Source organism: Melitaea cinxia, chromosome 13 (genome assembly GCF_905220565.1).
Source record: "Melitaea cinxia chromosome 13, ilMelCinx1.1, whole genome shotgun sequence".
Taxonomy (NCBI): Eukaryota; Metazoa; Arthropoda; class Insecta; order Lepidoptera; family Nymphalidae; genus Melitaea; species Melitaea cinxia.
The window spans coordinates 8,298,603-8,326,600 of NC_059406.1; the positions used below are offsets into that span (position 1 = coordinate 8,298,603).

General features: G+C 29.8%; 1 protein-coding gene across 1 annotated transcript; it reads left to right on the plus strand.

Annotated features, from left to right (window-relative positions):
• On the plus strand, positions 1–27,392 carry LOC123659300 (limbic system-associated membrane protein-like). Its single transcript, XM_045594547.1, has 7 exons — positions 1–19; positions 1,378–1,562; positions 20,704–20,914; positions 23,832–23,931; positions 24,461–24,618; positions 25,808–26,009; positions 27,293–27,392. Exons 1-7 carry the CDS (start codon positions 1–3, stop codon positions 27,390–27,392), a joined length of 975 nt encoding a protein of 324 aa, XP_045450503.1.
• Positions 27,393–27,998: the final 606 nt, after the last annotated feature.

Sequence of the window (27,998 nt, forward strand, 5' to 3'; positions counted from 1 at the left end):
ATGAAACAACATCAAAACAGTAAGACAAACAGAAATTTTAAAAATACGTCTTTCAATTCTTACCGGTTCAGTGGGTACGCGAAATCTAATTGGATTAGAAAGAAGTTGATTCCACTGCCAGTTTCACCTATCAATGAAAAAATACGATATTACAGGCTGAAGCGAATATGGAGATGAGCTATTTTTATATTGCAATTACAAGACTTGCATCTATTTTAAGACATTGCGAAAATAAAATAGAATGAGAGAAAGTAAGCAACATAAAGCACTGCTTGATATAAATCTAGACTTATCTGAAATAATCTACGTCTTTTAATACATATTCCTTTTTTTGTCACAATTAAACGGCTAATTATAGCACCCTAAAGAAGAATCAATATGTACTTTTAATTTAGTATACCAATTTGTATACTGACATCAAATAAGCAGGTTGATGACGTAAACCTGATATCACAACAAAAAGGAACTTGACATCTACAAACGAATGCCCGTATAGAGGCTTGTTCCTTCTGTCGCGAATATTGTATACGCGATGAAAATCTATTGTCGTCTCTTCCACGCCGTCCTGGGCTGCAATATTTTACAAATGCAATTTAAAATTTCTTTTGTGGCGTGTTGACACTGTTTTTAAGTGTTCTATGCTTTGAATCTTTAAACGGTATTTACAGTTGTTTGTTGTTAGAAGTAGTAGTACTCGAGAGTATCATAAAAAATGAAGTTATAAATTATAAGTACGGTTAAAGTTACGTAGAATTCTCTACTTTTAGAAGTAAAAACTAAAACTCTAACTTTTGACTCATAGTTTTTTATATTCGTATATAAAACGACTCGATTACAAATTGTACTATTGTACATGACTGATATGCAAGTTATTAAATTTTTAATATATTAAAATACATTTCGCATCCTGGCCGTCTCGTGAGAACCATCATGCGTGAAAAATTTCAACAAAATGAGTTTGCAGATTTTTCATTTCATATTTCCCCTCACATAATATTATTTCTGTATAGATCAATCTTCGATAAGATCATAATAACCGATCTTATTTACAAAGTAAATTTAACAATAATGATATATGAATAATACGGTGATGAAATGATATTTCGAGGGGACTCAGAATAGAATAAACTTTATTGCACACCACTCAGAAAAAAAATCACATAAAACAGTTAGTTACATATAGAGATAGTAATGTACAAGGGCGGTCTTATCGCTTAGTAGCGATATATACGAATATACTAATGTATATTTAGGAACGTATGTATATCTTATGTTCACACTAGTTAAGAAACTATGGGAAACGTTGAATAATTAAATGAAATCACATTAGTAAGTAGTAACAGTCTCGGATAACTTATAAAATTATTTTTTTGACAGGCCTGTCCGCAGGCGGCAGCGATACTACATATCCTGATGCGATCTTTGCGGTGAACAACGGTACCGCAGCCACCGACACTATGGTGCAGCCAACCTTCGATAACACGACAAAACGAGAATATACTGCGGCGGTCGGTCAGCCTGCCTACTTACACTGCAGAGTGAAAAATCTTGGCGACAGATCGGTAAGTCTATATAGCGCTCTATTGATTGTGTTGGATGGTGATGAATAATTTATATTTTTATAAGGGACATAGCATTCGATTCTAGAACACAGTTTTTAAGATCCAATTTACATCGTACAATTAGTCCAATTTTTCTCGTTATCAATCCATTAAATATGGTTTGACAGATAAATGACCGTATATCTTATATACATATATAACATTTTTTTTATTACATCTTAATTTTTTTATGCTGACTAATAATTAACAATATTATTGCTTACTTTATGAATTTTTAAAAGCAACATGACACAAAAAACTTCCAAAACACATTTTGTCACAAGGAAAAAAATACATACAGAGATAGGCGCGAGATGACCAAAATGCCGCGTTAGTCAACCCTGCTGCATTACCACAACCCTAATACCGTGACAGTTTAACTGAGTAGCACGTTACCAAAAGCATGGTAAAGGGGAGAAATATTCAGGAAGTTACTGAGAATCTAGATAACGATATAGTCCGATTACAACAAAAATAATCGAAATCAAATTTCGTGTGAGCAAAATGCTCATAGCGCTCTGTTAAGTAAGCGCATATCTGAGATAAAAAAGCTATCAAACATCCTTAAATCTGATTTTTCTGATCAATACAAAATATATAGGTATTTTTTTGATTCTTTTAGTAAATTCTCAAAGGCCATGACCTCTTTTAATTTTTAAAGCTTTTAAAATGTAATACGTTTTACCTTTTTTTGGATAATTATCACTTTTATTTCTACTAAGAGTTTTTATTACTTTAATTTGTATAAATAAACAAGAGTTTGCTTTTAATGCTCATATTTATTTAAAGTATAAAAACTAAGCTCATATTATTTACAAATAAATAATAAAATAAAGAAACATTATTTACATATACATTATTACAATATATTTCTTTCAGTCAAAGTTATATAATCTAGATCTTGGAGATATTCAATGAATGCTTTAATATTCCTACTTCATTATTTATTCGTTTAAGGTTCGCTTAAAAATTCAATGACCTTTTCATCAGGGCTTCGAATTTTATAAGAGGCGCTCCATGAACATAATCTTAACTTTTTGTTGGAGAAATTCAGATAAGGCCGATTTAGTATCTATTATACATTATTATTGATAATCCCTGCGAATAAAATTTACACATTTAGCAGTTGAGTGCTTGATGGGACTTATAAGCGACTGAGTTCCTTTTAAGTAAAAGATAAACTGTAAAATTAAAAAACAAAAATATTTAAGATTATTCAATATTTTATCTTTTAGGTAGCTTCATCTACAAGATTTGAGGATTATTTGTGTGTGAGTTTTAGATTTAAATCCGACACAAAATTATAAACTTCCTTATTTATAATTTATTCACTGCCTACACTTTTATATCAATTAAAAAAAAAGAAACGAAATAATAGAAGAACAGAAACGTGGTCTTTTTCAAAAACATCTTCGTAAAAAGTAATTTGCGTTATTCTCATTAAGCTACCTATCGCTTAATCTAGATTTAACAGGTGTAAACCGTAAGAAAGAGTATTACATGTTCTGGTAGTATCATTTATACATCGCTCTCTATACCTGTCTGTATACCTTCTAAACTTAACGTCATTTTTCACGTTCTTGTCGTGAAAGAATTTTGATATGTATACATACAAAAATTTCATAACTTGGTAAGTCACTATTTTCATATAAACTTAGACTTGTAATTTTTTATCAAACGAAAATATTCGACCGCTTTGATCTTTAGTCAATGCTTCATCTTGTAAAACTTAGATGAAAAAAAAACAACCAATTACTCGCTTAGTGACAAAGTAAATTTTTGATAAGTTTATGTTTTAAAGGCTAACTTTCTGTATTTTAATATTTAATTTATCGCTGGCAATACGATCTCTCACACTGAATCGTTAAATTTTGGTATATTTTCAAAATATATAATGGAACTGTTCTTTGAGTGAAAAGTTCGCTGTGAAATAAGCTTAATCCACCATTTTAATGTCGAAAATGAAATGTTTTTGTCAAAAATAACTTTGTAAAATCTCACTCATCATTTTAGCCTTTTGCAATCTGCTGCCGGACATAAGCCTCCACAAGTCCGTGCCAAAAATGTCTCGAACTCATGTGTGTTGCCCATAGTCACCACGCTGGCAGGTGGGTTGGTGACCGCAGGGCTGGATTTGTCGCACCGAAGACGCTGCTGCCCGTCTTCGGCATGTGTGCATGGCATTTCAAAGCTAGCAGTTGGATGGTTATCGGTCAGCTTTATAAGTTCCAAGTTGGTAGTGGAACTGTATTATCCCTTAGTCGCCTCTTACGACACCCGGGAAGAGAGGGGTGACTATATTTTTTAATGCCGTAGCCACACAGCTTAAACCTAGCAGTAAAATCTCACTAGTATTATGCTACATTTAGATCCGTGGATATTGTTTTGGGAGTCACAATATTTTTTATTTATTCATCATTTTTCTACTTAAATATTAATGTTTTAAATATTTCATATTTTTAACTGACTGAAAATTGACGAAGTCTTATGTTCGTTTATATGTTTGTATCCTTGACATAACCTTTTAAAAAGTCCTATATCTTTCTACATTCTTCAATTATGAACGTAAGTGAAAAATTAATAATGTATACTACTAGTCTTGCGTAACCAATTTTTTTTATCTTTTTTTTTAATTCCTACTAAAACGCAAATTTGGTATAGGCAATTAAAAAAAGCATATTTATTTTTAAGACTATTTAAGGAGTTTTTTCAGATTTTTTTATCAGATTCTGAAAGAAAAAGAAAACCGTAAATCGGCCCAAAAATCGAGCTGCGAAAACATGACCTCTTTTCTTTACACAACATTAATTTTAAAAGATCCGTATCTTTGCCTAATTTTGATATACTTGTTTAATTGTTTTGTAAATCGTTATGATCGTTTGATATATGAGTTTTCATTACTAAAAAGACGTTGTAAGAATAAGCTATTTGTTTTGCCTGTGACGATTTTTATTATTTCTAAGAAACTTACCCATATTGGTAATTTTAATAATTTTAGCGTGTTTTATATTAAGTCAAATTCAGTGAAACCAAATAAATAATCAAGTAGGTGAACCGTGAAAATGGATCAAACAGATATTTAACAAGCGAATGAGTGCTGACAGCAATTAATATTATTAGTAAATATTGTTAAAGGTTTTTGAAACAGTTTTATTTGTGAACTAAAAAGGTAACGAACAAACTTTACTGAAACTAATATAATACCTTTTAAAAAAATTCCATCCGATGCAATAGCAAATGTCAGCTTGTTTACATATCAAAATATTGAATCTGTAGCAGCCAAAGCGAGGCTTAGTGTAAACAGTGTTACCACACGTATTCGTCACTTTACGCCAATGTTATAACAAATATTTAAATGGAACTGGAGTATTTGGAAAGCCTTTCAGTTTTTTTTTTCACAACGATTTTAAGTGTTGTAGAACATAATTGTGTTTGCTTGCAACCGAAAAAAAACTGACTTCAATTACATCGACAAATAATACAACGTAAGTATATCTAATATAACGTATTAATATAAGTACCTGGATGACCGAGCTTAGCTCGGTATTTTTAGTACATCGTGTTTTTTGGAAATCACATTTAAATACAAAATTATAAAATAATTTATAAAATAACAATATATAAATAATAATTGCATTTACTCGCAAACAAAAAACAACCGACTTCAATTACATCGACAAGTAATACAAAGTAGGTAGACGAAAAAATAGTCAACTAAATACCTACGCGTTTTCAAAGATTTCTTAAAAAGTTCTTATCAGGTCTCGATGAAATTTAAATGTGACCACATGATAAACAGCTTCCGATTAAATTAAAAATCATCAAAATCGGTTCACCTAGTAATAAATTATACTTTATAATACAACGTAGATCGACGAAAAAATTGTCAAGTAAAAACGCATTATCTTTTACTATTAAACGAGCAATTCTTGTATATATGTATATGTGTATATATATATATATATATATACAAGAAATAAGAACAGGGATAGAACAATAGACAGAAAAGGGGATAAAACGATATTTTCTTAAAATGAATCCTAGCTAGATCGATATATCTCCTCCAAAATCCCCTACATACTAAATTTCATGAAAATCGCCGAAAAAATTGTTAAGTAAATATCCATTATTAGATTAACTCGAAAAGTACTTGTGAGATCTTAAATTTAAATGAAACTACATGACATGCACCACCTTTCGATTAATTTTTTTTTGTCAGAATCATTCCACCTAATCAAATTTTCTGACATAACATACATTAAAAAAATACAATCGAATTTAGGACCTACTCCTTTTTTGGAAGGGGGTTAATAAGAATTATTATTATTTTTGTAATAGTTACTATAAAATTTGTACCTACTTTACAATCAAATTTGTAAAACTAGTTGATTTAATACATAATTACAGTACGACTTTTTTAAACGTGATATTGTATTTTTACATACGGGGACAAGAGTCTTTTATCATGTGGAATATATGGATTTAACGCAAAACCCCAACAACAAATACTTTAAAAGAAATTCATTCAACGCTCGAACGTTTTCCGTTATTGTTAAACAGATGAAAGCTCGTAGTCTTAATTTGTTTTAAGTGTTGAGAATGGCAAACTTCTAAAAGATATAATTAAAAAAACTCTTAAGAATCTTCAAAATATATTTTTTCTTTTAACAACTCGAAATTTTTTTAATAATAAATTATTATTGGACATATCTTTCATTGATAATTGATGGCACTTTTTGGTTTATATAGTGGTTTAATTTGGTTTAGCTATAGTAGCTAGACCAAAGTAGCTAGTTTTATTTCATGGCGAATGAAATAATTAAAAATGAATTTAATTTACTATTATTTTGTATTTTTAAGTGCTTTTGAGTTAAATTTAACAATACATCTTCGAACTAACAGGTAGTAAACAAAAGTTGAAAATAATAATCAAAAAAAGTTTTTTTTTTTTGTTAATTACAAACCCTGATTAAACTTGTGGTCCATGTTCTTTTTAACATGTAAAAAGCATTCGCTTCAGCCTGTACCCATGTAGGAGAAGGAAGTTAACGGATAATGATGATGTAACATAATAGCTCAAAGTGGTTACCGCCAGAACACTGAACTTGCTGTGCTTTGCAAGTTTTTAACATAATCGCATATAAAACGTGGTAACACACAGGTAACAAATCACAAACTCCCCCCCCCCAGACTTTGATCCCGTCTTAATTGAGTTTCGGTTTGACCTACATTTGACATTTCCGATCTCGTTGAGCTTGCGGTTGTAATGACTAGTTCATTAAATATTGCACATTCCACATCCGTTGATGTAGCATTGTCGATAATATTGATTACAAAATTCATTTACTAATTCATAAGTTGTCGTGTAACGATTTGGTGCTTTAATCTGGAAAATTAATAAAAATTTTAACATTAATAGCAAAATGTCACCATTAAATATTGTTTACACTTCGGACTTATCAATATTTATATCACGAGTTTATAATACAAGTATTTGAAGTTTAATAACGATGTCATAAACCACGGCTTAATAATAAGTCAAGCCTTCTATCCTTGTGACCGATTTCGAATTCAACTGAGAGTTGATCTCAATAGTCATACTTTCGTTTTCTGAAGAGTACGTTCTAACGTGACATACATAATGAATTTTCTTAATCAAGTTGTGAAAGCTTTTCAACATGCCAAAATTTCGCTAACGTACGAACATCGAACATGACTGCTGGTGGTAATATGGTCTTTTTAATGAGAACAAGATAATGTTCTTTTTATACTCGTTAATTAAGAACGATGAAAGGAACCACCGAGCTCATAATTAATCGCAATCTGCGACAAAAACGCTTAATCTGCTATTTATTTTATCATTTAGGTCATATTTTTACGTGATTGTCTTGCCTCTAATTTGAATTTATCAAAATAATATTTAAAAATGTCTACGTTAATACGTACGTTGTTAATAACATTTTTAGTACATATAGTCCTGACATAGAATAATCCAATTTAGCGCAGTAATTTGGAAGTTATGCTAATATATACATTTCTGAGGATTTGTTTATGTCTTGAAAATTATACATGAGTGGAGTTACGGATAGAAATTAAAAGCTATGACTAAAATTTTCTATTACCAGAAAGTTCCTTTTATAATATAACTAATTGTTGTGCGTGTGTTCCGACTCGACATCAATAGTTACGAGATATTTAATTAATTATATGCTTCTTAAAAGTAAAAGTATTTGGTTTCACTTATCAGATAATATTCTTAGATTAATAAAGTATGAATATTAAATAATTTGCTTTTTTTATTATTTACATTTTTCTTTCTTTTTCTTAACACACGCATTGCTACGCTTTTTTATTTTTTTTATTTTTAGTGGTACCAACTCAAAAACCTTTGTAGGCTCATGTACAAAACTTTTCTGAAGATCATGGCATGATCAAATGCACATTTAATGAGTCTAGAAAAGACATACAGACAAATATTTATTTTTATTATATAGATAATAAGTAAGTATTTAACAAGGTACTCTGATAATTACTTCTCCTTATACTTCAATTAAGTGAATTGAAATAAAACCTTAATTTCAATATTAAATTCAATTTCAAAATAACCATACAACTGCTGGCTTTGAAATACACAGGCCGAAGACGGGCAGCAGCGTCTTCGGTGCGAGAAAGCCAGCTCTGCGATCACCAACTCGCCTCCCCAGCGTGGTGACTAGGGGCAAAATGCATAAGTTCATGCCATTTTTGGCGCGAACTTGTAGAGGCCTATGTCCAGCAGTTGACAGCGATAGGCTGAAATGATGATGATGATGATAATGATGATGACAGCCTGACATGACTGTACTTTTTGCTTTTTTTGTATTAAATATTAAAATGATGTTAAATGATGATAAACTCTAATTAACATTTTATTTATAACCTTTAAAAATAACTAAATTAAAATGAACTATCTGTAGATAAAAACAACATTATTATTGCTCTTGAAACACAAATACTAATCTTGAAGAGAAAGAAGAAACTTAGTTAATTAGTAGTTACTTCGTGTAAAGTTATCTGGTATTCAAACAAGTAGTTTGAAACGGACACGTGCAAGCAATTTTCTTTAAGGTTAAATTCAAAAACAAAGTTTAGTCAACGTTGTTCTGTTCCATTCAATATTTTGATTACCAACGAAAGCTTTTATTTAGGCACGCCTGTATGTGTGTGTGAATGTATCAATTTATTTAAAAAAAAAAACTTATTTAACAGTAAAACTTAATCTACTGGTAGATCTGATCAAGAACCTTAATTTAACATTAAAAAATATTTATTCTATTCTTAAAATAAAATCATCAAGTCAGTATATATATACATATGTATGTTTGTGTGTATATCAACTTTCCGGCCATGTACCTGGATACGATGAGTTGCCAAAAATAAATCTAAAAAATTTATAATGCAATAACAGTAGGCCGTAGACATTGTTATATTGAATTTACTATTACAAAAATAAGATTCAATAATTTAATTTTGCTCTTTGTCTCCAGTCCAATTTTTTCAAGCCCAAAACGAAAAAATAAAATGCCATCGCACGCTAGCTCGATTACACTCACATTTTACTTTTACTTTGTTTCAACATCCATCGAAAACAAATTTGATGGACTTACGATTGTAACCTTAACCTGATATGATTATGTCATCATTAATTCATGCCAAGCAGACAACCATCGTTATCATAGATATGATAGTATCATTGTTGACAAAGATTGTAAACCTAATTTAGTTTACGTACTATGGAATTCGTAGTATTAAACTTTATATCAAGTCCGAGTGTTTTTAGGTAGGTACGTCAACTTACACAACAAGCTTACGTTTTTCTTAATTCACGTACCATCGCTTATTATAAAGTCGTGCCCGCTTAGAGCATGGTTTTATGTGTATAATAAATTATTAAAGAACTCTTTTACTGACTTATTTAACTTATATTTGTAGATGCCTTATTCAAAGTTTCTGTTTATCTTTTTCCACGTCTTCAATAACTATAAATATCTTTAAATATTAAAGGTTATATAACGGTTTTTCGTGTCTTTATTAATGGTTAAAAATAATTGTGAAAACTTCTGTTGACGATAACCAATTATTAAAATTAAAACACTCTAAGCCAGTGAAAACCACTTTTATCAATTCATAAACTGCTAATTCCTAATTTTTATGCAGTAATTGTAACTTTATTAATTTTTTATTGTACCAATAACTCCCTAGTGAGATGATAATTAAATGTTTCAAATAAAAAATGTGTAGCCAAGGTAGGTAAAAATAAATCAGTTTTCATATTATTATACATATTAAATGAACGAATGGGGTAACAGCCAAAATCACATGATATTTTTGGCAACTTAATCAAAACGAAATACAAATAAACAAACTTCGTCTGTACGACTGACTATTGTTTGAATAACGGAAATTATGAAATTAACTTAACCATTTTAAAGCTAGGGAAATAAAATTGGAATCTAAATGTTGAATGCACAGGAAATAAAAACAATGACACTAAAACAATTCGGTATGAAAGTTGGCCACAAACACAGTCGTAACTTTCATACACAGTCACCGTAATAATCGGGTAAAGGCAGCAAAGTCTCTATTTGTTTCTTATCACACGACATTAAACATTGTTGCTATAAGAACTTATTCAAAAGAATAGGTATCGTCGATATCTATTTATCATTTGATGTATACGAGTATATATCTATACAAATAAATAATATTGGAATGTCTGTTTGTAATATAAAAATAACGTGCTCCAGGGTTCGACCCTGGAACACGCCATCCGAATACAATTATAAGCGGCCCAGTACATTTTGCGAACATCCCCGGGCACTACGTTATAAAAGAAGCACCTAAATTGTAGTAGTAGTGCCGTGGATTCATGAAAATCAGAAACGGAGATTAACATTTTTGAGAAATCGGTTATTTATAATGAAATTTACAATTATTTAAAAAAAATTAAAAACTGAGGGTAGAATTGAATAATGATGAAATCTTTCAACATGACTATGTAAAAATCAGTTTTAGAGCTGATAAATATTACTATTAACCATTATTGTTGAATACATTGGGTTTTATAATGATTACTTGCACCAATAACTACTTTAATTGCCTGCAACATTAAAAATACCACTTACCCAGTTTGGGGGCGATAAACACTCACACAATTTTTTTTTTTTTCGAGGGAACGCTATGCAGGGATCACGATATAAAAGATTACGGTTAAGGATGCTTAAATATTAAATTATTCTTCTCCGTATCAAAGACCGTAATTAATAAAGTGATGTGCGTTAACTTAACTGTCTCGAGAGAAAATTCAACAATGAATGACGTGGCGACCAGAACTGCAGCTTTTACCGACTTTTACCGATGCGCGAGTATACAAAATGCCGCTTGATTATGGTGTTTTATACTTTAATATATATTTTAATGGAAGATTTAATTTAATATTGTTTTTTTAATTAATTTTAGGTATTTTAAATATTAAATTTAAGTATATTTAATGTAATAATATAAATAACGTACGTATAACGTTACAATGACAAGAAAGATATAAATAAAGATTAAAAGTTAAAGGGATAAGTAAGATAGTAAGTATAGTTTGGATTGTATTTTTTCTTTCTTTCTTGAATATGGATTTGTTGTTAGCCAGTCTCACGAAAGCTTTTATTTAATTCCTTATTGAAAATGACGGGTATCGTCTCCAGGTCCATTATAAATTTTTAATGAGGTCGTCACACTTGGCCTGCCGTACTGAATTAATAAATACCATTTACTTTACCTTTAATGTCATGTTAAATTTCACATTCGTACCTGCTTTGTTTTATTTTTCATTTTATCATTTACTTAATTTATAGCATAAACATATATTAATTAATCAAAAATATTTATAATTATAATATATTTTGGAATAAGTGACAATTTTTAGTTTTAAAATGGATAAACTTCAATAATTTTCTGAAACTCGATAAAATCCTCAGGAATATAACAAAACTATACTTTGCAAACTTCTCAGATTGTCCCTAGAATTATTTCAACAAATTCACAAATCCGTTTTTCTCGACTGACAGTTTTCACCATACTTTTTTGTCGAGATATCTTTAGTAAAATGTTGTGAAAAAGAGAAACTTTCACTAAGTTAAAGGAATAAAAAATGAATTCACCAAAATAACCTCAAGTATTTTTTTTCTTATGAAAACTGTTACTCTAGTCGATGGATTTGGGGTTCTTATGCCCATTCAATTAGGATCTCGGTATTATATTTACACGACCTTTGTACTAAATAAGATTAAGCGAAAAATCTCATGCCATATATAAAAGCCGTAATGAAAAGGGGAAATTCTATTAGCAACCTTCAATTTATAGAACGTGAGTATTTCAACGATTGTTACAGTCGGTGTATGGGATTTGATTTTCAGTAAGTGCTATAGGAAATGTCGCGTGAGCGTACGCCTAGCTGGAATAAAGTGTAGAAAATTGGGTCGAGGCTTGCAAAATAGTAAATTTGGAACAAAGCCAACCAAAGCTGTGGCGATTTGTTTATTTTTTTTTTATAAAAATATTGCATGACCATTTCTCCTACTCAATAATGTGTTGTTCCATTTATAGAAGATAAGAGTAGATATTTATTGAGAACCACGCTTTGATTTCCTTCACAATGTTTTCTTTTGATCTGTTTATTTATTTATTCTTTATTGTACACCACAACTACATTTTAAACATTGAACACATTTAAAAACATTTACAGACTGTGAAGTACAATGGGCGGACTTTTTACTATTTAGGCATTTCTTCCAGACAACCCAAATCTGTTCTTCCTAGAGATGAGATATATTTGTTTTCTGTTTTAAAATTAAATATTAAAACTCATCTTATTATATTATAGTCCGACAAAGTAACCAAATTTGAAAAAAGAAATCATCTTTGTGACAGTTCTAAAAAAAGTTTTTTTCCCTAATAATATTGTTATATTATTTAGTACGACTTTATTAATGAAAACATGGGCTCCAGTAGATACTGGTGTATTTTGTTTAAAGGGATAAAATATGTAACTAGTAATGCATTATCAAATATCTTGATGATCGAGTTGTCAGAAAATCAGAAAGCGAATGACCTGAAAAATTGCCATCCGTGAGAATACATCGACGAATTTCCCCTGAGATAAATTATAGTAAATGTTTTTCAACTAATTCTGATTAAAGTAACGTTTTATTCAATTACTTTAACCGACTTCAAAAAAGGAAGAGGTTACTCAATTCGACTGTATTTAATTTTTTTTAATGTATGTTCGTGTTACTTTTTTATATAATGAAGTCGGTTTTTGATCTTCATTGTCGTCCTCCATTTAGTAAAGGTCATACTATAAAGACACAGATTTCATGCGTAGATTTCCGAAAATCATCGTCTTAGGAAAATCATAAATTTGAAATGAAATATCTCTTTATTCAGTTTGTAAATTAATTTTTAACTGTCATGTCGATAACGAATTATTTGTTTATGAATTTCTTATAAATTAATAGCAACCCCGGGTGGCTTTGCACGGTTTTGAATCTATCAGTGTTCCTTTACTATATTGTGCATTTATTATACATATAAACCTTCCTCTGGAATCACTCTATTTACTAAACAAAACTGCATCAAAATCCATTGCGTAGTTTTAAATATCTAAGCAGACAGACAGCGGGAAGCGACTTTGTTTTATACTATGTAGTGATTATAATCGGAGTAGAATCAGCTAGGTAATTGACAGCTACGCTTTAAAGAGCCGTTAATCACAAATTCATTCATATGTATGTAACCAGTGACACTAAATTTACATGTCTGAAATAAGTAACATATTAAGAATCATTTTAGGAGTCTTGATTTAGTCAAAAATATTATTCCATTTCGATCAGTCTGTGGTCTTCTGTCTCCAGCTCCTTTTACCAGCAGTTTCCGAGACTTCTTTCGCTTTATCCAACTACCTGTTATTTAGTTTACTGCTACCCCTTTGACCGTTAACTTGATTTTCAGTAGACGTTTGGAGTTCTAGCGTTTTTACTTTATAGATCGAAGAAACTAAATAAAAAGTCGATTCGTTAAAGTCCCTGTTTTATGGGCTTGTAATAGCTCGTATAATAAACATATCCCAGATGCTAATTTATTGCTTGCTTTAATCTATTGCCGTTATAACGAAATATGCATATTCGGTTAGAATGCTAAACCCAAGCTAGATAAAATAAATATGATTCATTTACTGCTTCGAAAGAGTAATCGATAGTTAAAATATTTGATTATATATGTATTTTGTATACATAAATATTTTATGTCCCTTATACATTGCATTGATTAATTTAAAACTAACATTCACTACTTTCTTCTTTGTTATTTTTTTTTATTTGTTTCAAACTGGGGTATCCACACATATGCAAACTTTTTATATCATAACAATAATCAAACCTCAAATTTTATGTTTTTATATTTTATATAAAAATATTTTTATGGGCAAAGTTTGTCAAACTTTATATTTTAAATCCTTCTTTATAATTTATATTTACAATCTATTATTTAGATTATATATATTGCTATGTAAACATTATTTTTTTATTCATTCTTTAACAAAATGTCGGTGGAGATATCGAAGATTTTATCATTAGGTCATTCGCTAAAAAAACTATTTTCCATATAAACGCTTTAAGTCTCTTAGGTAGAGTTTTCAAGTAATAAATGTGGCACTGCATCTGTATTATATCTACTAGATAGATGAATACTACAAGACCTACTTTTAACAAAGCTTCCAGTGGCATTGTATACTATATCATCTAGTAAATTACATGTGAGCTCTAAGATAAAACCTCACGTTAATTGATTTTCGATTTCAATCGAATACAGTGCATTTATCAGTAACAGTTGATGTCATATACGAAATTATTTTTATCTATAGTTCATTTTAAGCTTATCCTTGCAAGGACTTGTAAATTCATTATTTTACTAAGAGGTAAGTTTAGTACGTAGCATGTCATATTCCTAAAACAATAAAATGTGAACTAATTATTATAAAGCTTTATTAAAATATTAAAAATAATTTTTTTATTTAAATTCGAACAATCATATATATATAATAATATGATATATATATAATATGATTGTTCGAATATATATATATATATATATATATATATAACATTTATAATAAAAATCTAATTATTTTCAGTCTTTACACTGTGAAATTTTAATTACTTCTGATATTACATTATATACAATATACGTAAAAAAAGAGAATTTCTTTACTTACAGAATATCTCGTTTCGTATGAATTCTTTTAGCGATAATTACAGTTTTAGCATTAATTAAAATAATTTTCTCTTTAATGTTTTAATTTCCGTGAAAACTTTTATTTTCTTTTAAATATATATATATATATATACGTGTTTTTTTAGACTCGTAACACGAAACTCCGCGTGTGTTGTTAACACCAATCGTTAAATCTAACATCTATTATTTCTGTTTACGCTTAGTGTTTCGATTAAAATACTTGTGAAATAGTTGCTTTATTTATAAAATTTACATTTTAAGAATACACCTATAACACCTCATTAACACCTGTATAATTTTACAGAATACCAATGCGAATTTTACATTATTTTAATTGATTATTTGTAGTATTCTAGTCATTTTATTTGTGTATCTTGGCCAAGCATCAAATCGAAAACACTAACTAGATTTAAATGAAACTTGGCATGAACACGGTTCGAACTATGATTTAGAATACTGAGTGGGTACTTTTACTCAGAAAAACTCTCATTTTCTTGTTGTAGCTTCCGGTTTTACCAAAACGACGATTCGACAAAATGGTTCGATCCTAATCCACTGGTAATTTACGACGACCTTATTTACTGTAATAAATACAGTTTAAACCAAAAAGTATAAAAGTATTCATTTAATTATATCCTTAAGTTGTCAAATGCACAGTAGATTGTAAACTATCGGTAGCTGATACCCAATATTTAACAGTGTCAGCAAAATATAATCCATGATGGATTGTCACGCTAATCTATAAGCTAAATTAATAACCTAATACCTAATACCTTGTCACTTTAAGGTGCAGATAAACCAGGGGCTGTAACGAAGTTTCTTTTATAAATAACAGCAATTTTTCTCCTAACCTTTGGTCATTATTTGTTCAGTATCTTTGAATAATGATCTCATTTGCGAAATCGCTGGGTGAATTATAATAGTCGTGGTAACCAATTTTTATCTTTATTAATTTTTCCAGTCCAAGTTTTTTTTTATATTAGTAATTTTATAATTTTACACAGTTAAGCTATAAATTATCTATACATATAATAAAATGGTAGGAAAGTCAAAACTGTACATTGAATATTTTTTTTTAAAAGAATACTTGGGGTATGGTCTACAATCGATACCGAAGCCAAAAATATAGTTTTTACTTCAAATTTGGCACGAATAATATTAAGAAGTCGGGTCAACATATAGGCTACATATTATAAAATTAATAGCAACAAGCGCTCTGGTGCGTGTGCCATATACGCGCCTAAGTACCGCCGGTTTACGGATTCGATTCCTGCTCGGGGTGGATATTTGTATTTGTACTAATATTTGGGTCTTCCCACCGTGCCTCGGAGAGCACGTTAAACTGTCGATCTCGGATATTATTATATACACGCGATAGCGATCGTTCCTCACAGTAGGAAATATATCCGCCACCTCGCAGTGGAGCAGTGTGGTGGTTTAAGCTCCGATCCTTCTTCTAGATAGAGAAAGAATCTTAAGAGCCATTTCACAATTTTACGCTCTGCAAGTTTAGGTAAATTTGGTCGCATCGCGCGAGTCCTACGAGCCGCGCGATCTTTGTGCTAGTACGTATAGTGTGACAACCAAAAGACCATCGTGATCATTTTCTGATGTATAATAAAAATTATAACTATGGTATAAAATGTTTTTTACATAATTAATTTGTTAAAAATTTCAAGTATGTTATATAACAACAGTCAATAAATTTAAAATAAAATTAAAAAAATCAATTTTATGAAACAATTTTTTTAAATTGATTTAGTTTTTTCAGTTTACGAATGAATCTAATATTTACGATATGAATAAAAAAGCATTTAATGACATCGACACCGACAAACATATTAATTAACAAATAACAAGACAAACAGATTGAAATGCCTATTTGTATTGATAGTGTGAGAAAAGAAAATTAAATTATACATTTGTTTAGAGAAATTATCATTATATTATTTTACAGTCATTTTCGTAATATGTTTATTTTATTTATATTTTATTATGAAAGTATCAAATGCGTTTTATCCGCTATAACAACAGGCGCTTGGCGCGTGTGAGCGAAAGAGACGGCTGCGCAGAATTTGGCGTGGACCTTACCTCTAAGAGCGTTAGCGCTCGACTGATTTACCGGGCTTGATGCGTGGCAATATATACTATCTTTTTATTATTTAATATAAAATGTATTAAAAATAATTAAATCTTTTAATTATTTTTTTTTTGTATTCCTTAATGATGTAAGTTTACTTTGATGAAGATAGTTCGTTAAAATTTCTTAGTTTTCTAAGAGAAATATCGCTTTTAAAATTGTACTTATTTGGAAAATATTCGTAAATTTAAATCTTTTTTATCGTTTAATAGAGATACAAATGGAATAAAAATCTATGATAGTGGACAACAAAATTATATTCCACATATTATGATATTTTTTTAAAATGGTTTCAACGTAGAGGTTATTGAAAAGTAGGACTTCAAAGTATACATTGCGACCGTTTACCCAGGGAGGAGGCTGATGAAAAGGTTGATAATTTTATACACATAATATAAATCAAAATTCTGATCTGACTATGGACTACAACAAAGGTTGCTCTATTATATTTCAAGAATATAAATTACATTATTGCATCCAACACTGAGATTAACGACGTCAAAATATTACAATTTCGCGGATTGTTACCGATTTTTGTGAAATGGCTCTTAAGTCCACCAGTGGTATCTTACAGGCTAAATTGTGATAATATATACAGTAAAAATAAAATGTTGCATTCTTTATTATTCACATTTGTACTGCAATCATGAGCATATGAGCATTTGATTATATATTTTTTGTGTTGAATAGTTTAGTATATTTACCGAGGAATGCTACAAGGCTGTTTAATCTTTTTGTATGTATTTTCCACAAACCAATACGAGTAAAACTTGGGGTACAGCTAGTTAATTAATATGATGATTAATTTTATCAACTTAGATATGCCTTAAAGCACGTGACGACGCACAGGTGACGTTTAAACGTCACGTTACATAAAAAATATAGAAAAGGCGAGGTTTTCATTCTAAAACTGAAAATTATGAAAAAATTAGTCAATATTTATAAATTTAGACAGGAAAGAAAAAAAAAAATATTTTTAACCATGCTTGAATGGTATTAGTTATGAAAGTTACTAATAAGCTTAAAACTTGAAATAGTATTTTACCTACATCTGAAAGATTACACAATACACACAACCTTAAAACAATTAATATCGTCTTCCATTAATTATGCGACGTCGACTCCAAACTGATTATAAAGATTAAAAAAAAATCTTTTCATTTTCACCTTTCAAATTCTTTTTTACGACCACATCCGACTGACGTTAAATTATTTATTCAAAAGTTTTTTTCACATTTCAACCGAACAATTTACACGTACAAAATATAAAAGTATAAATAAAAATTCACATGTTGCAAAAATACAACGACTGACAGGATATGTGTATGTAAAGCTATCCGAACTGTATTTCGTCAAAGTTACTATATTCAAATCACGTTCACTATTGTAAAACTGTTTACATTTTTACTTACTATACATTTCTATAATATAAATAAAATTGCGGTAGATAATGGTTTGAGAGGATTTGAATATTAAATTTATTACTTGTATAAGAGAAATTTACTTGCAAATTAGGGTCGGCAATGGCCTTGCGATGCTTCTGGTTTTGCAGACGTCTACAAGCTAAGATAATCACTCACCATATATATATATATATGCTGTTATATATATATATATATATATATATAACAGCTTACATTTCAAGGATTGCAGTCTGGCACTCTTGGCTAGTACTGCATTTAATTGAGGGCCCACCCCCACATTGTTTCGCTCTGACGCCTGCTCTCAAGCTCAGTGAAAGGAAACTGCAACATCGAGGAAAATTTCCCGTGTCGGAGGGCGGCAGTCTTTTATTTGGAAATTACATTTAGAACCGTCAGACTGGAAAGTGCTGTTTTAAAGTCTTGTGCAGTTTGCTGATATTAGTTATAGATATACATAGGTGTGTATTTTAGCTACTTACGTTGTAAGTGTTCGTAGGACATTGACATTGCCTACGTTTCGTAGCAGGGCTACGAAGCTAATGTTATAGGTAGCACTAGTCTGATATTAGCAGTTTAAGATTTTTAAGTAAAAGATATTATAAAGATATTCTCATTTAATATTCTCAACTTATGGGTATCTCAAAAACGTTTCATTAAATTTGTAAATTAATTTAATTAAACTCAAGAAGTATTGTTCACGATGAATATTAAGATTTATATGAAACAAGATGTTTCTCAGGATACACTTAACTTACATTGTTTATGACTACTATTTTGATAATTTGAATAGTATTAATGATATTATGCTTCTTCTAGACAATACGGATTTGTAATATTTGAAAAATAGTTGAAATTGCCTGAAAGTTTTGTAAATTTAATTCGTTCAATTTCAGTTATTAATTTTAAACAAACACACCTTCCTTTCAATGTAGAAGTGAAGGTTTTATTCAAAATTACACTTTTTATACAAAGAGTCTGCAATGTTTACTCTAAGTGCACTTAAGAGCGGAGATCACACGAAGGACGCGAGGAAATCCCAAGATCCCTGAAACATGTATAAAGTTACGTCACTTGTAGAAAAAGGAACTCAAATATACGTATTTGCCATGAGAAGATGTAAGATGGTTTGTAAGAAAAAAAAATGTTTGGATGCATTACAAAAGAATTAGTTTAACATACAATGACACTATGTGATGTAAATTTTCAAAAAAAGTCCCAATATTTTACTATAACAAGCAAGTCTTAGAAATTTTCTGAACGCTAACGTAAGAATATATATTAAATAGTAATTATTATATGTCACAGGTGAAATTAAATTCATATTCTGTAAACACTGGAGTAAATTAAGTGAACGATACGGTATAAAGTGCAACAACTTTAGTAATATAATGTTAATGTTATTTGGTTTCATAAAGCAGGATATATTTGATGCTTTGCATCTTTATTTTTGTTTTTAATCTTACACACAATATTTTAAACGTTTTGAGGATTCAGATTAATTCTAACCGAATTCTTAAAGAAATGAACTAGTGTATCACGTACGTCTAATAATTTCGTAAACACAATAAATAAACTGTTCTATTATTTTCTCGGTTTGAAAGAATAATTAATTAATACAATACATCACTTTTGTTTTTATTATTCTTAAACAACATAAACTACTTTTATTTTCTTTTTATCCACTTATAGTTACCGAAATAACACTAGAAATAAACAGTAGATTCTGAACACTAACACAACAATAAATAAGCGATAAAACAGTATAAATTACGAATGTTCGCTGTAATTGGTTAAACAATAAAATGCTACAATGTAATTAAAACCGGTTTGGCAAAACATGGTAATCCGAAATGACAATGATTTATTTTTATAATGTCCCGAGTAATTCCTTTGAATGTTTGCTTCGGTTCTCTCATTGTTCTTGTCGTAGGAGTTGTATAGAAATAACTTTTAGAATATTTATAATAAACAATAATTAAGATAAAAAACAATTACTGGGCAAAGATGTCAATGTAATTAAAACCGATTTAATTCAATGTAATTAAAACCGCTATTAAGTCATTTTCGTAGAGTATTTATTAAATCAATATTAATTCTTAATTATCAATATAATTCATACCAATAAAATTATGATTTAAAATTAAATAGGTTAATATTAAAAACAATCTTCATGTTAATTATGTACTTCTGAAAATAAAAAATTTTTGTTTATTCTCAGGTATCATGGATACGCAAACGCGACCTTCACATCCTCACTGTAGGTGTACACACATACAGCAGCGACGCGCGGTTCGCAGCTCTACACACCGATGATTCAGATGAGTGGACACTGAGAGTTGCACACGCACAGCCAAGAGACTCTGGTGCTTATGAGTGCCAAGTATCGACTGAACCCAAGATCAGTCTCTCCTTTTGGCTCACAGTTGTAGGTGGGTAACTAAAAGTAACATTAAGTAGTAATTTCAGTTTTTATAACTTTAACTGTCCACTTTAAAACAACAATTTTTATGCATAAAATCGAAAGATTTGACCGATTTGAAAAAAGTTGAACGATTGAATATAATTAATATTTCATTATATTGTCTGAAACAGAGCATATTCCATTTGCCATGCCGTATAATAAAAATGTAACATATCTCACTTTGCGCACTAAAGGTTTTTTGTACACTTCTTTTCAGATTCACTTTAGAGACTTAAATATCTTCATTTTGACTACATATAAATCATATAATGTCGTACATAGTAAAAATAAACTTTATTTCATATCTATTCTTCTTGTATTGGATGTAAGAGAAGAACTTCTATGGATAAAATTAATCAAGTGTTACAACTAAAAATAGATATTTAAAAACTATATTTTCGTATTGTAAAGTGAATATATTAATTTTATAATTATATTTAAAACGAAATATTGATGCGTGGTAAAAATATAGACCAAATGATTTTTTATTTTCTCACATCCCTTTACCTTTTAACTTAGCATGTTTTCCAGATAGCATTTTGTTGCAATCCTACGTAATATTATTTATGATTTTTATTAATGGACATTACGAAAAAATTTAAATCTTCTAATATATTCAAGCGACTTTAAAAGCTTAAGAGTAATTAAAATGCTAAATACTAATAAATATACTAAATACCAACAAGAAGCTATGTATTACTTAATAAAAAACAAGAAGGTCAAAAGTAAATGCCTTGTTCAGCTAAAATTTTTAAACTTGGAATAACTCTGAAATGAATATGTCTTTATTGAAACTGGCCCTTTTGTTACCGGATAAATACGAAGAATGTTCATCGGAATAAACGTAATGTCAACATTTTCTTTTGACCACAAAACCAAGTCTCGGTATATAATTATCTTTGTTCTCAAACAAAAGAAAAATCGACGATACACTTGATTAAGGAAAACTCAAAAAATACTTGTTAGATCTTGCTCAAATTTAAAAACCCACACGACAAGCACCAGCTTTCAAATTTAAAACTTTTAATTAAAAATCAGTGAAAAATAAATTTGAATCGAAATCTTCCTCCTTTTTTTGAAGTCCGATAAAAATACCATTTTACAGTTTCAATTCCGAATATTTATAATACGTTTATGTGTGAATTTTTAAGGAACTTCTAAGCTGACAAAAAACTAAACAGAGATAAAATCTGTAAATATATTAAGCCCAGGTAAAAATCAATAAACATCTAAATATTAATAAATCAGTAACCAAGAAATGTCATTCTGATGAGGTGTGGTAAGTCCCCAAGTTACCAAGATCTAGTGAGATACTTAGCAGTGTATTCTTTCAAATTTGATCTTCACGAACTCAATAGTTGTAATAATTAAATAAACACCTTACGTTTAACCAAAATCGCAACCGTCAGCATTGTGGCCGCTCATCAAAAAGGGTGTAATAGTTGGATCAAAATAGGTAGAGGCAAAACGAGTTTCTACAACTTCCGTTCTTACGCTTTTACTTCTGACCTCTACAAAATTTCATTAGAGCCGGTCACACAATATGTGACAAATCTGATGAACTGTCGTCGGTTCTTTACATCCGAGACGGTATTCTAAGATTCATGAAGTTTTTCGATGGAACTCCGAAATATACTTATCTCTTAAGATCTTTGATTGACATTACACAATACGTATAATAAATACTTGAACCTATACATGTTGAAATAACTAACCCTAAGATTTAGAGGAATATATTATGTTACAATACTTGTGTTAGCATGAGAATTTCTCGAGTAACCATGAAATATTTGAGGATTATTATTAGAAAAGTGTTTACCATTTAATATCACTCTCTTACGAGTACTCTATTCTAATTTTTGATTACTTACGTAAACCTCTGCGAAAGAGGTTGAATTATTTATTAATTACGTAATTTGACATAAATTTCAGAAAATCATGGCAGTGAATTGAATAATTAATCACACTTAATTCACTGAATTAATTAAAATATAGCAGTTATCAATTCTATTTAACTCTTGTATAATTTGATAAACTAATTATTAATTTATTCATTTACATTAATTAATGACTCTAACCATACAATTTCTGATTTATTAACCACAAAAATTTGAACTCAGTTATGGAATGCATACGCCTAACGTAAGCCCAGTAACTTTAAGCCCGGTAATTTGAAATTTCACTGATAACATGATATCAATACTTTATAGCATATTATATTCTAAAGGATTAGACAGTACCTTCTCAGACAATATCTGTCAGTCATATCTGATGTATTATTGTTAATTATACGTGACGTCGATTCAGCCTGTAACATCCCACTGCTGGGCATAGCCCTTTCTCCATGTAGGAGAATAACCGGAGCTTAATCCACCTTGCTGCTTTACATCGGGTTAGTGGATATATTCCCTTCTATGAATAGCGATCGCTATCAGGTGTACATGATAACAACCGGGACCGACGGCTTAGCGTGCTCTCCGAGGCATGGTGGGAAGACCCACAAGGATTGCACAAACAGCCAGACCATGGCAAAAATCTGTATGACCGATACAAATATTTGTCATGTGCGGGGATCGAACCCACAACGCCAGCGCAACAGCAACAAACCAGTGCTGTGACCGTTAAGTCAACGCGTCGTTTTTTTCGTTTGCAAGCAAACAATTATTATAAAAGTCACCCACAATTGAACTAATTTTAAAGACGTGCTTATGTTAAAAGTATTAGTAGTAATATTTACATTCAAATCAGTAGGTATTGAGTGTTTTGTATTTGAATGTATTTCGAAACGTTGTCACCACGTACCTACCTCACCTTATACCTTTGAGACATCGTTATAGTTAGCAATATTATTGAATTTGTTGTCATATTTGATGTTATTGTTGCAGTTTCAAAGGCCGAGATCCTGTCTGGTCCTGAGCTATTTGTGCGTGCTGGCTCTGATATTAATTTAACATGCATCGCCAGACACGCGCCCGACCCGCCTAGGTATTTTTTGATTAAACTAACCCTTCAATAATCTTACTGTAATGAAATTACTGAAGTCCTTTATATCTCCTTAATCTAGATAAACAACATATTTTTTGTGGTATACAATATCAAAGGAATATTATGAAAACTGATTAAAATAACCTTTCTTTCTTATTCTAGTTATTTTCAATTTACATAAGTTCAATTATTTTATATTTAATATAAAATTCAGGTAACGATCACATCATATTTTTATTACTGTAAAATGTAATTGACTTCAGTCGATCTGTCGATCTGATGGTCCCTTTAGAATTGAATACTTGTTACGATGATTGAATTAATCCCTGCCGATTTCCACCATACGTGATTTTTTTTCGATTCATTTGATATTTATTTATTAAAAGTAATAATTAAAATATCTTCGTAATTTACACTACCTAATATCACATATTTTTATAAAAATTCTTAAACTTTACATCACTATGAAGTGATGTTTGTAGTTTATGAAAAAGAAATTGGAATAAACAATAAACAGTTCTGTCTCCAGTTTCATCTACTGGTATCGAGGTGCCAATGTGGTGAACTACGCACAACGCGGTGGCATCAGCGTAGAGACAGAGCAGCGTACCCGTACCAGTCGTCTGCTGATCGCACGAGCATCGCCAAGAGACTCCGGCAACTATACCTGTGCACCTAGTAGTTCGGGTAAGAGTTTTGAAACTTTCAAATATGGACGTGTTCAACAGTTTTAGGATTATAAACAGAGCAAGGATATCAGCGGGCAAATCAATCAATGTACTTGTATCACTCGCTTGCTGATTGTCGCGCAGTACTCTGTAATTATAATTATAAGCAAGTGACTATAAATAGTGACTGTTTTTAAGATAATAGATGTATTCTGTAAATATGATGTTTTTAAATATGTTGCGCTAAAGTAACAAAGTTGGTAAAAATCCAGTAGGTAGTTGATGTGTTACAGTTGCATGTACATTATGCAAACAACGCATTACCAACTACTACCTTTTATTGGTAGTTACAATTAATAAACATTTTTCAACGATTTAACAATAATTTTAATTCAAAAAAGTATTCCAAGATATGTTTAAGAATAATAAAGCGAGATAATACTCAAGACGTACGTATTAATTAAGAATCATCATGCTATCTAAGTACTAAAAGAAATATTTAATCTCACTTAAAATTCGTCCGCAACGTTCCTCTCGCCGCGGGACAAAATACTCGTAAATTACAATTCAGCACTTAAATTTGCATCGAGATTTCGAGGTTAAGCTACTTGAAAATCACTCTTCTTAAAAGATGAGACCGTCATTTTCATTAAGTCCATATTAAGGATAACGAAGAACTTTAAATTTAATTTAATTGTAATATTTAATTATTATAATAGTATACATATGATGTGAAATGGTATGATATGATACAATATAACTTAACATAATGTTATGGTGAGATACGATACAGTGAATTAACATTACGTAGGTACATATATTATTTAAATTTATTAATCCAAAACACACAGATTTTACTTATACGACGTATATATTCATTGACGAATTCTTGGTAATTTTAGCTTTTGCTCTTGATAGCTTTTGCGACACGAAAATAAAGAAAAAACATTGTTTAAATTACCATATCTTCATAAAACTGTCAAAAACACAAACATATTTTTTATTTTGTTTGGGTAAAATAATTCCAATTTAAAGCTGTCACTAGATTTGTCGTAAGATTAATTTTTATATTAAAAATTGTGTACTTACTCATTGAAATATCTCATAAATAAAGAAATATTTGGTAAATTGATGTTTAATTAAAAATAATCGTACTGTTAGTTAAAGACATATAAATCAACAAAATAATGAAATAATTTCTTTGCCAGATTCCGCGTCTGTGGTCGTACATGTCCTCAACGGCGAGCGGCCGGCAGCTATGCAGAGTAATGCTCTCCAGAACTCTCCAACCAACACACTTATCTTAATCATACTTATACTAAGGATTCACAAACTCGACGACATCATACAAACCTTAATTTCATATTCGTCCCAAAATTTTGAAATGAAAAATTATTTCATTAATAATAAGTACATTCAATTTATACATAGATGACCTATAAATGTAGGAATTGTAAAGGCATAAGATGCATTATAAATTTAAGAATTACATTAGTTATTAAATAATAAAAACGAATTACTATAATATTTACCGTCTGATTAAATTATAACGTATTTAAAAACTAATTGGTATTGTTAGAGTACCTACTGCATCTGTTACACGTGATTTATTTATATTTATATTATTTTTATTTGAAGACAATGATATAAAGATTAGGGATTTTTTATGGATCTTGATTATCATTACGTTCTTTTTGTATTATTGTCTTATTATTAAAGATTATGAAATTAATATAACCTTGAAGGATCGTTAAGTGTAACAAATAAATAAAATTAGAGTAAATATCAACAGTAGTTATAGTAAGGTTTTATCTTAAGCGTAAAACGGTTTTACTTGTTTATAGTATTTCGTTTAACTAAATGATACTAACATATTAAATATCAAACTGGGAATTTGTAAAAACATAGCTGGATATACAATGTAAATGTACGTTAATATAGAAGTTTACGAAAAAATGTATATCCGTTCAATAAAATAGTGTTTATGAAATTAAAAAATTTACATTTTTAATTACACACTTTACTCAGTTCCATAACATTTCTTATACAGAGCTTCTAGCTGAAATATTAAACAAAAAAATTACTTCACACTAAACGATTTACATTAATTTTGTTGTCATTCTATTTAATATTAAACATACTACAAATACTAAATATTAATGTGATTATTTTAATCAGAAACGTCTTTGATTTATTACGAACAAATAAAATTTCCATATCGTGAGTGTGTGTAATGGATATACACTTGACTCTCGTCATATATTCGTAATTTTCATTATAATTTAATTAAATGTTCGACAATTTCAACATTCAATTGTATTTCTAAAGAGAATGTCAAATATTTAACAAAAAAAAAAAAAAAAAAGATCAAAAACCTCTGTTTTCCGTATCTCTTTATCGGTTATTGGCATGAAAAAAATTCTGTTTGGAATGTACTTATTAGTATTGGAAGAATGAAACTGTAAAAATAAGATAATGTTGAAATAATTTAATTAGAGAATTGTATGCGACATCATATCATATTTATTTAAACTATTATTACAGTTCAAGAATAATATCTTTACCAATTTAATAACCAATTATAATACAAATCAATCGATCTAAAACTTTCAACTTGTTTGCTTGAATATTCAATAACTTTAGTAGAAATATATTATTATCTTTGGAAATTTCTTTGTTTTACATTTTGATAGTACTAAGGGCCTGGCCCCATGTCCACGGCACGGTGCCGTGCCGCAGCACCGTGCTGTGGACGGTGCGCACTTAGTGCGCCGCGCGCAACTTGACAGTTGATACTTCGCAGTTAGGATGCTCGGGCGTGTTTGTCTGGATATGGATGGCAAAAAAAAAATTCTCCGTGTCGTGTTACGGCGACTGCGTCATGCCGTGTACAGGCCGGGCCCTAACTTTACCCCTTAGACGTCAACAACGTAAATCTCTACGACTGTTTTAATTTTAGAAACTTTGTAAAATAATAGGTCAATTATTCTAATTCTGTAAATATGGCATGTACATTTCTCAATACAAATATATTAGAAGAAAACATCAAATCTCAGCCATATTCGGTACATGATTTCTACAAAAATCCAAACAACAGACTGTCACATCTACGTCTTAACTTGTCAAAGGCTTTGTATAGTTTAAAAAGACGTATTTATAATCTAAATATGTTTGAAACTGTACTTTTCGGTATTATAGAGATACTAACAATTTGACTAATCTCAACAGAAATAGTGAAAATTCAAATATCTTTAATATAATTCAATATAAATTTGTAAGTGAAATGAATTGGCTATAAAGTTAATGTTACAGTTATTCAAGTTCATGGACTGTGACATACGAACGACAGTAAAAAAACATATTTCAGTCCAGATCTTTTTGAAACCCACATGCAAAGTC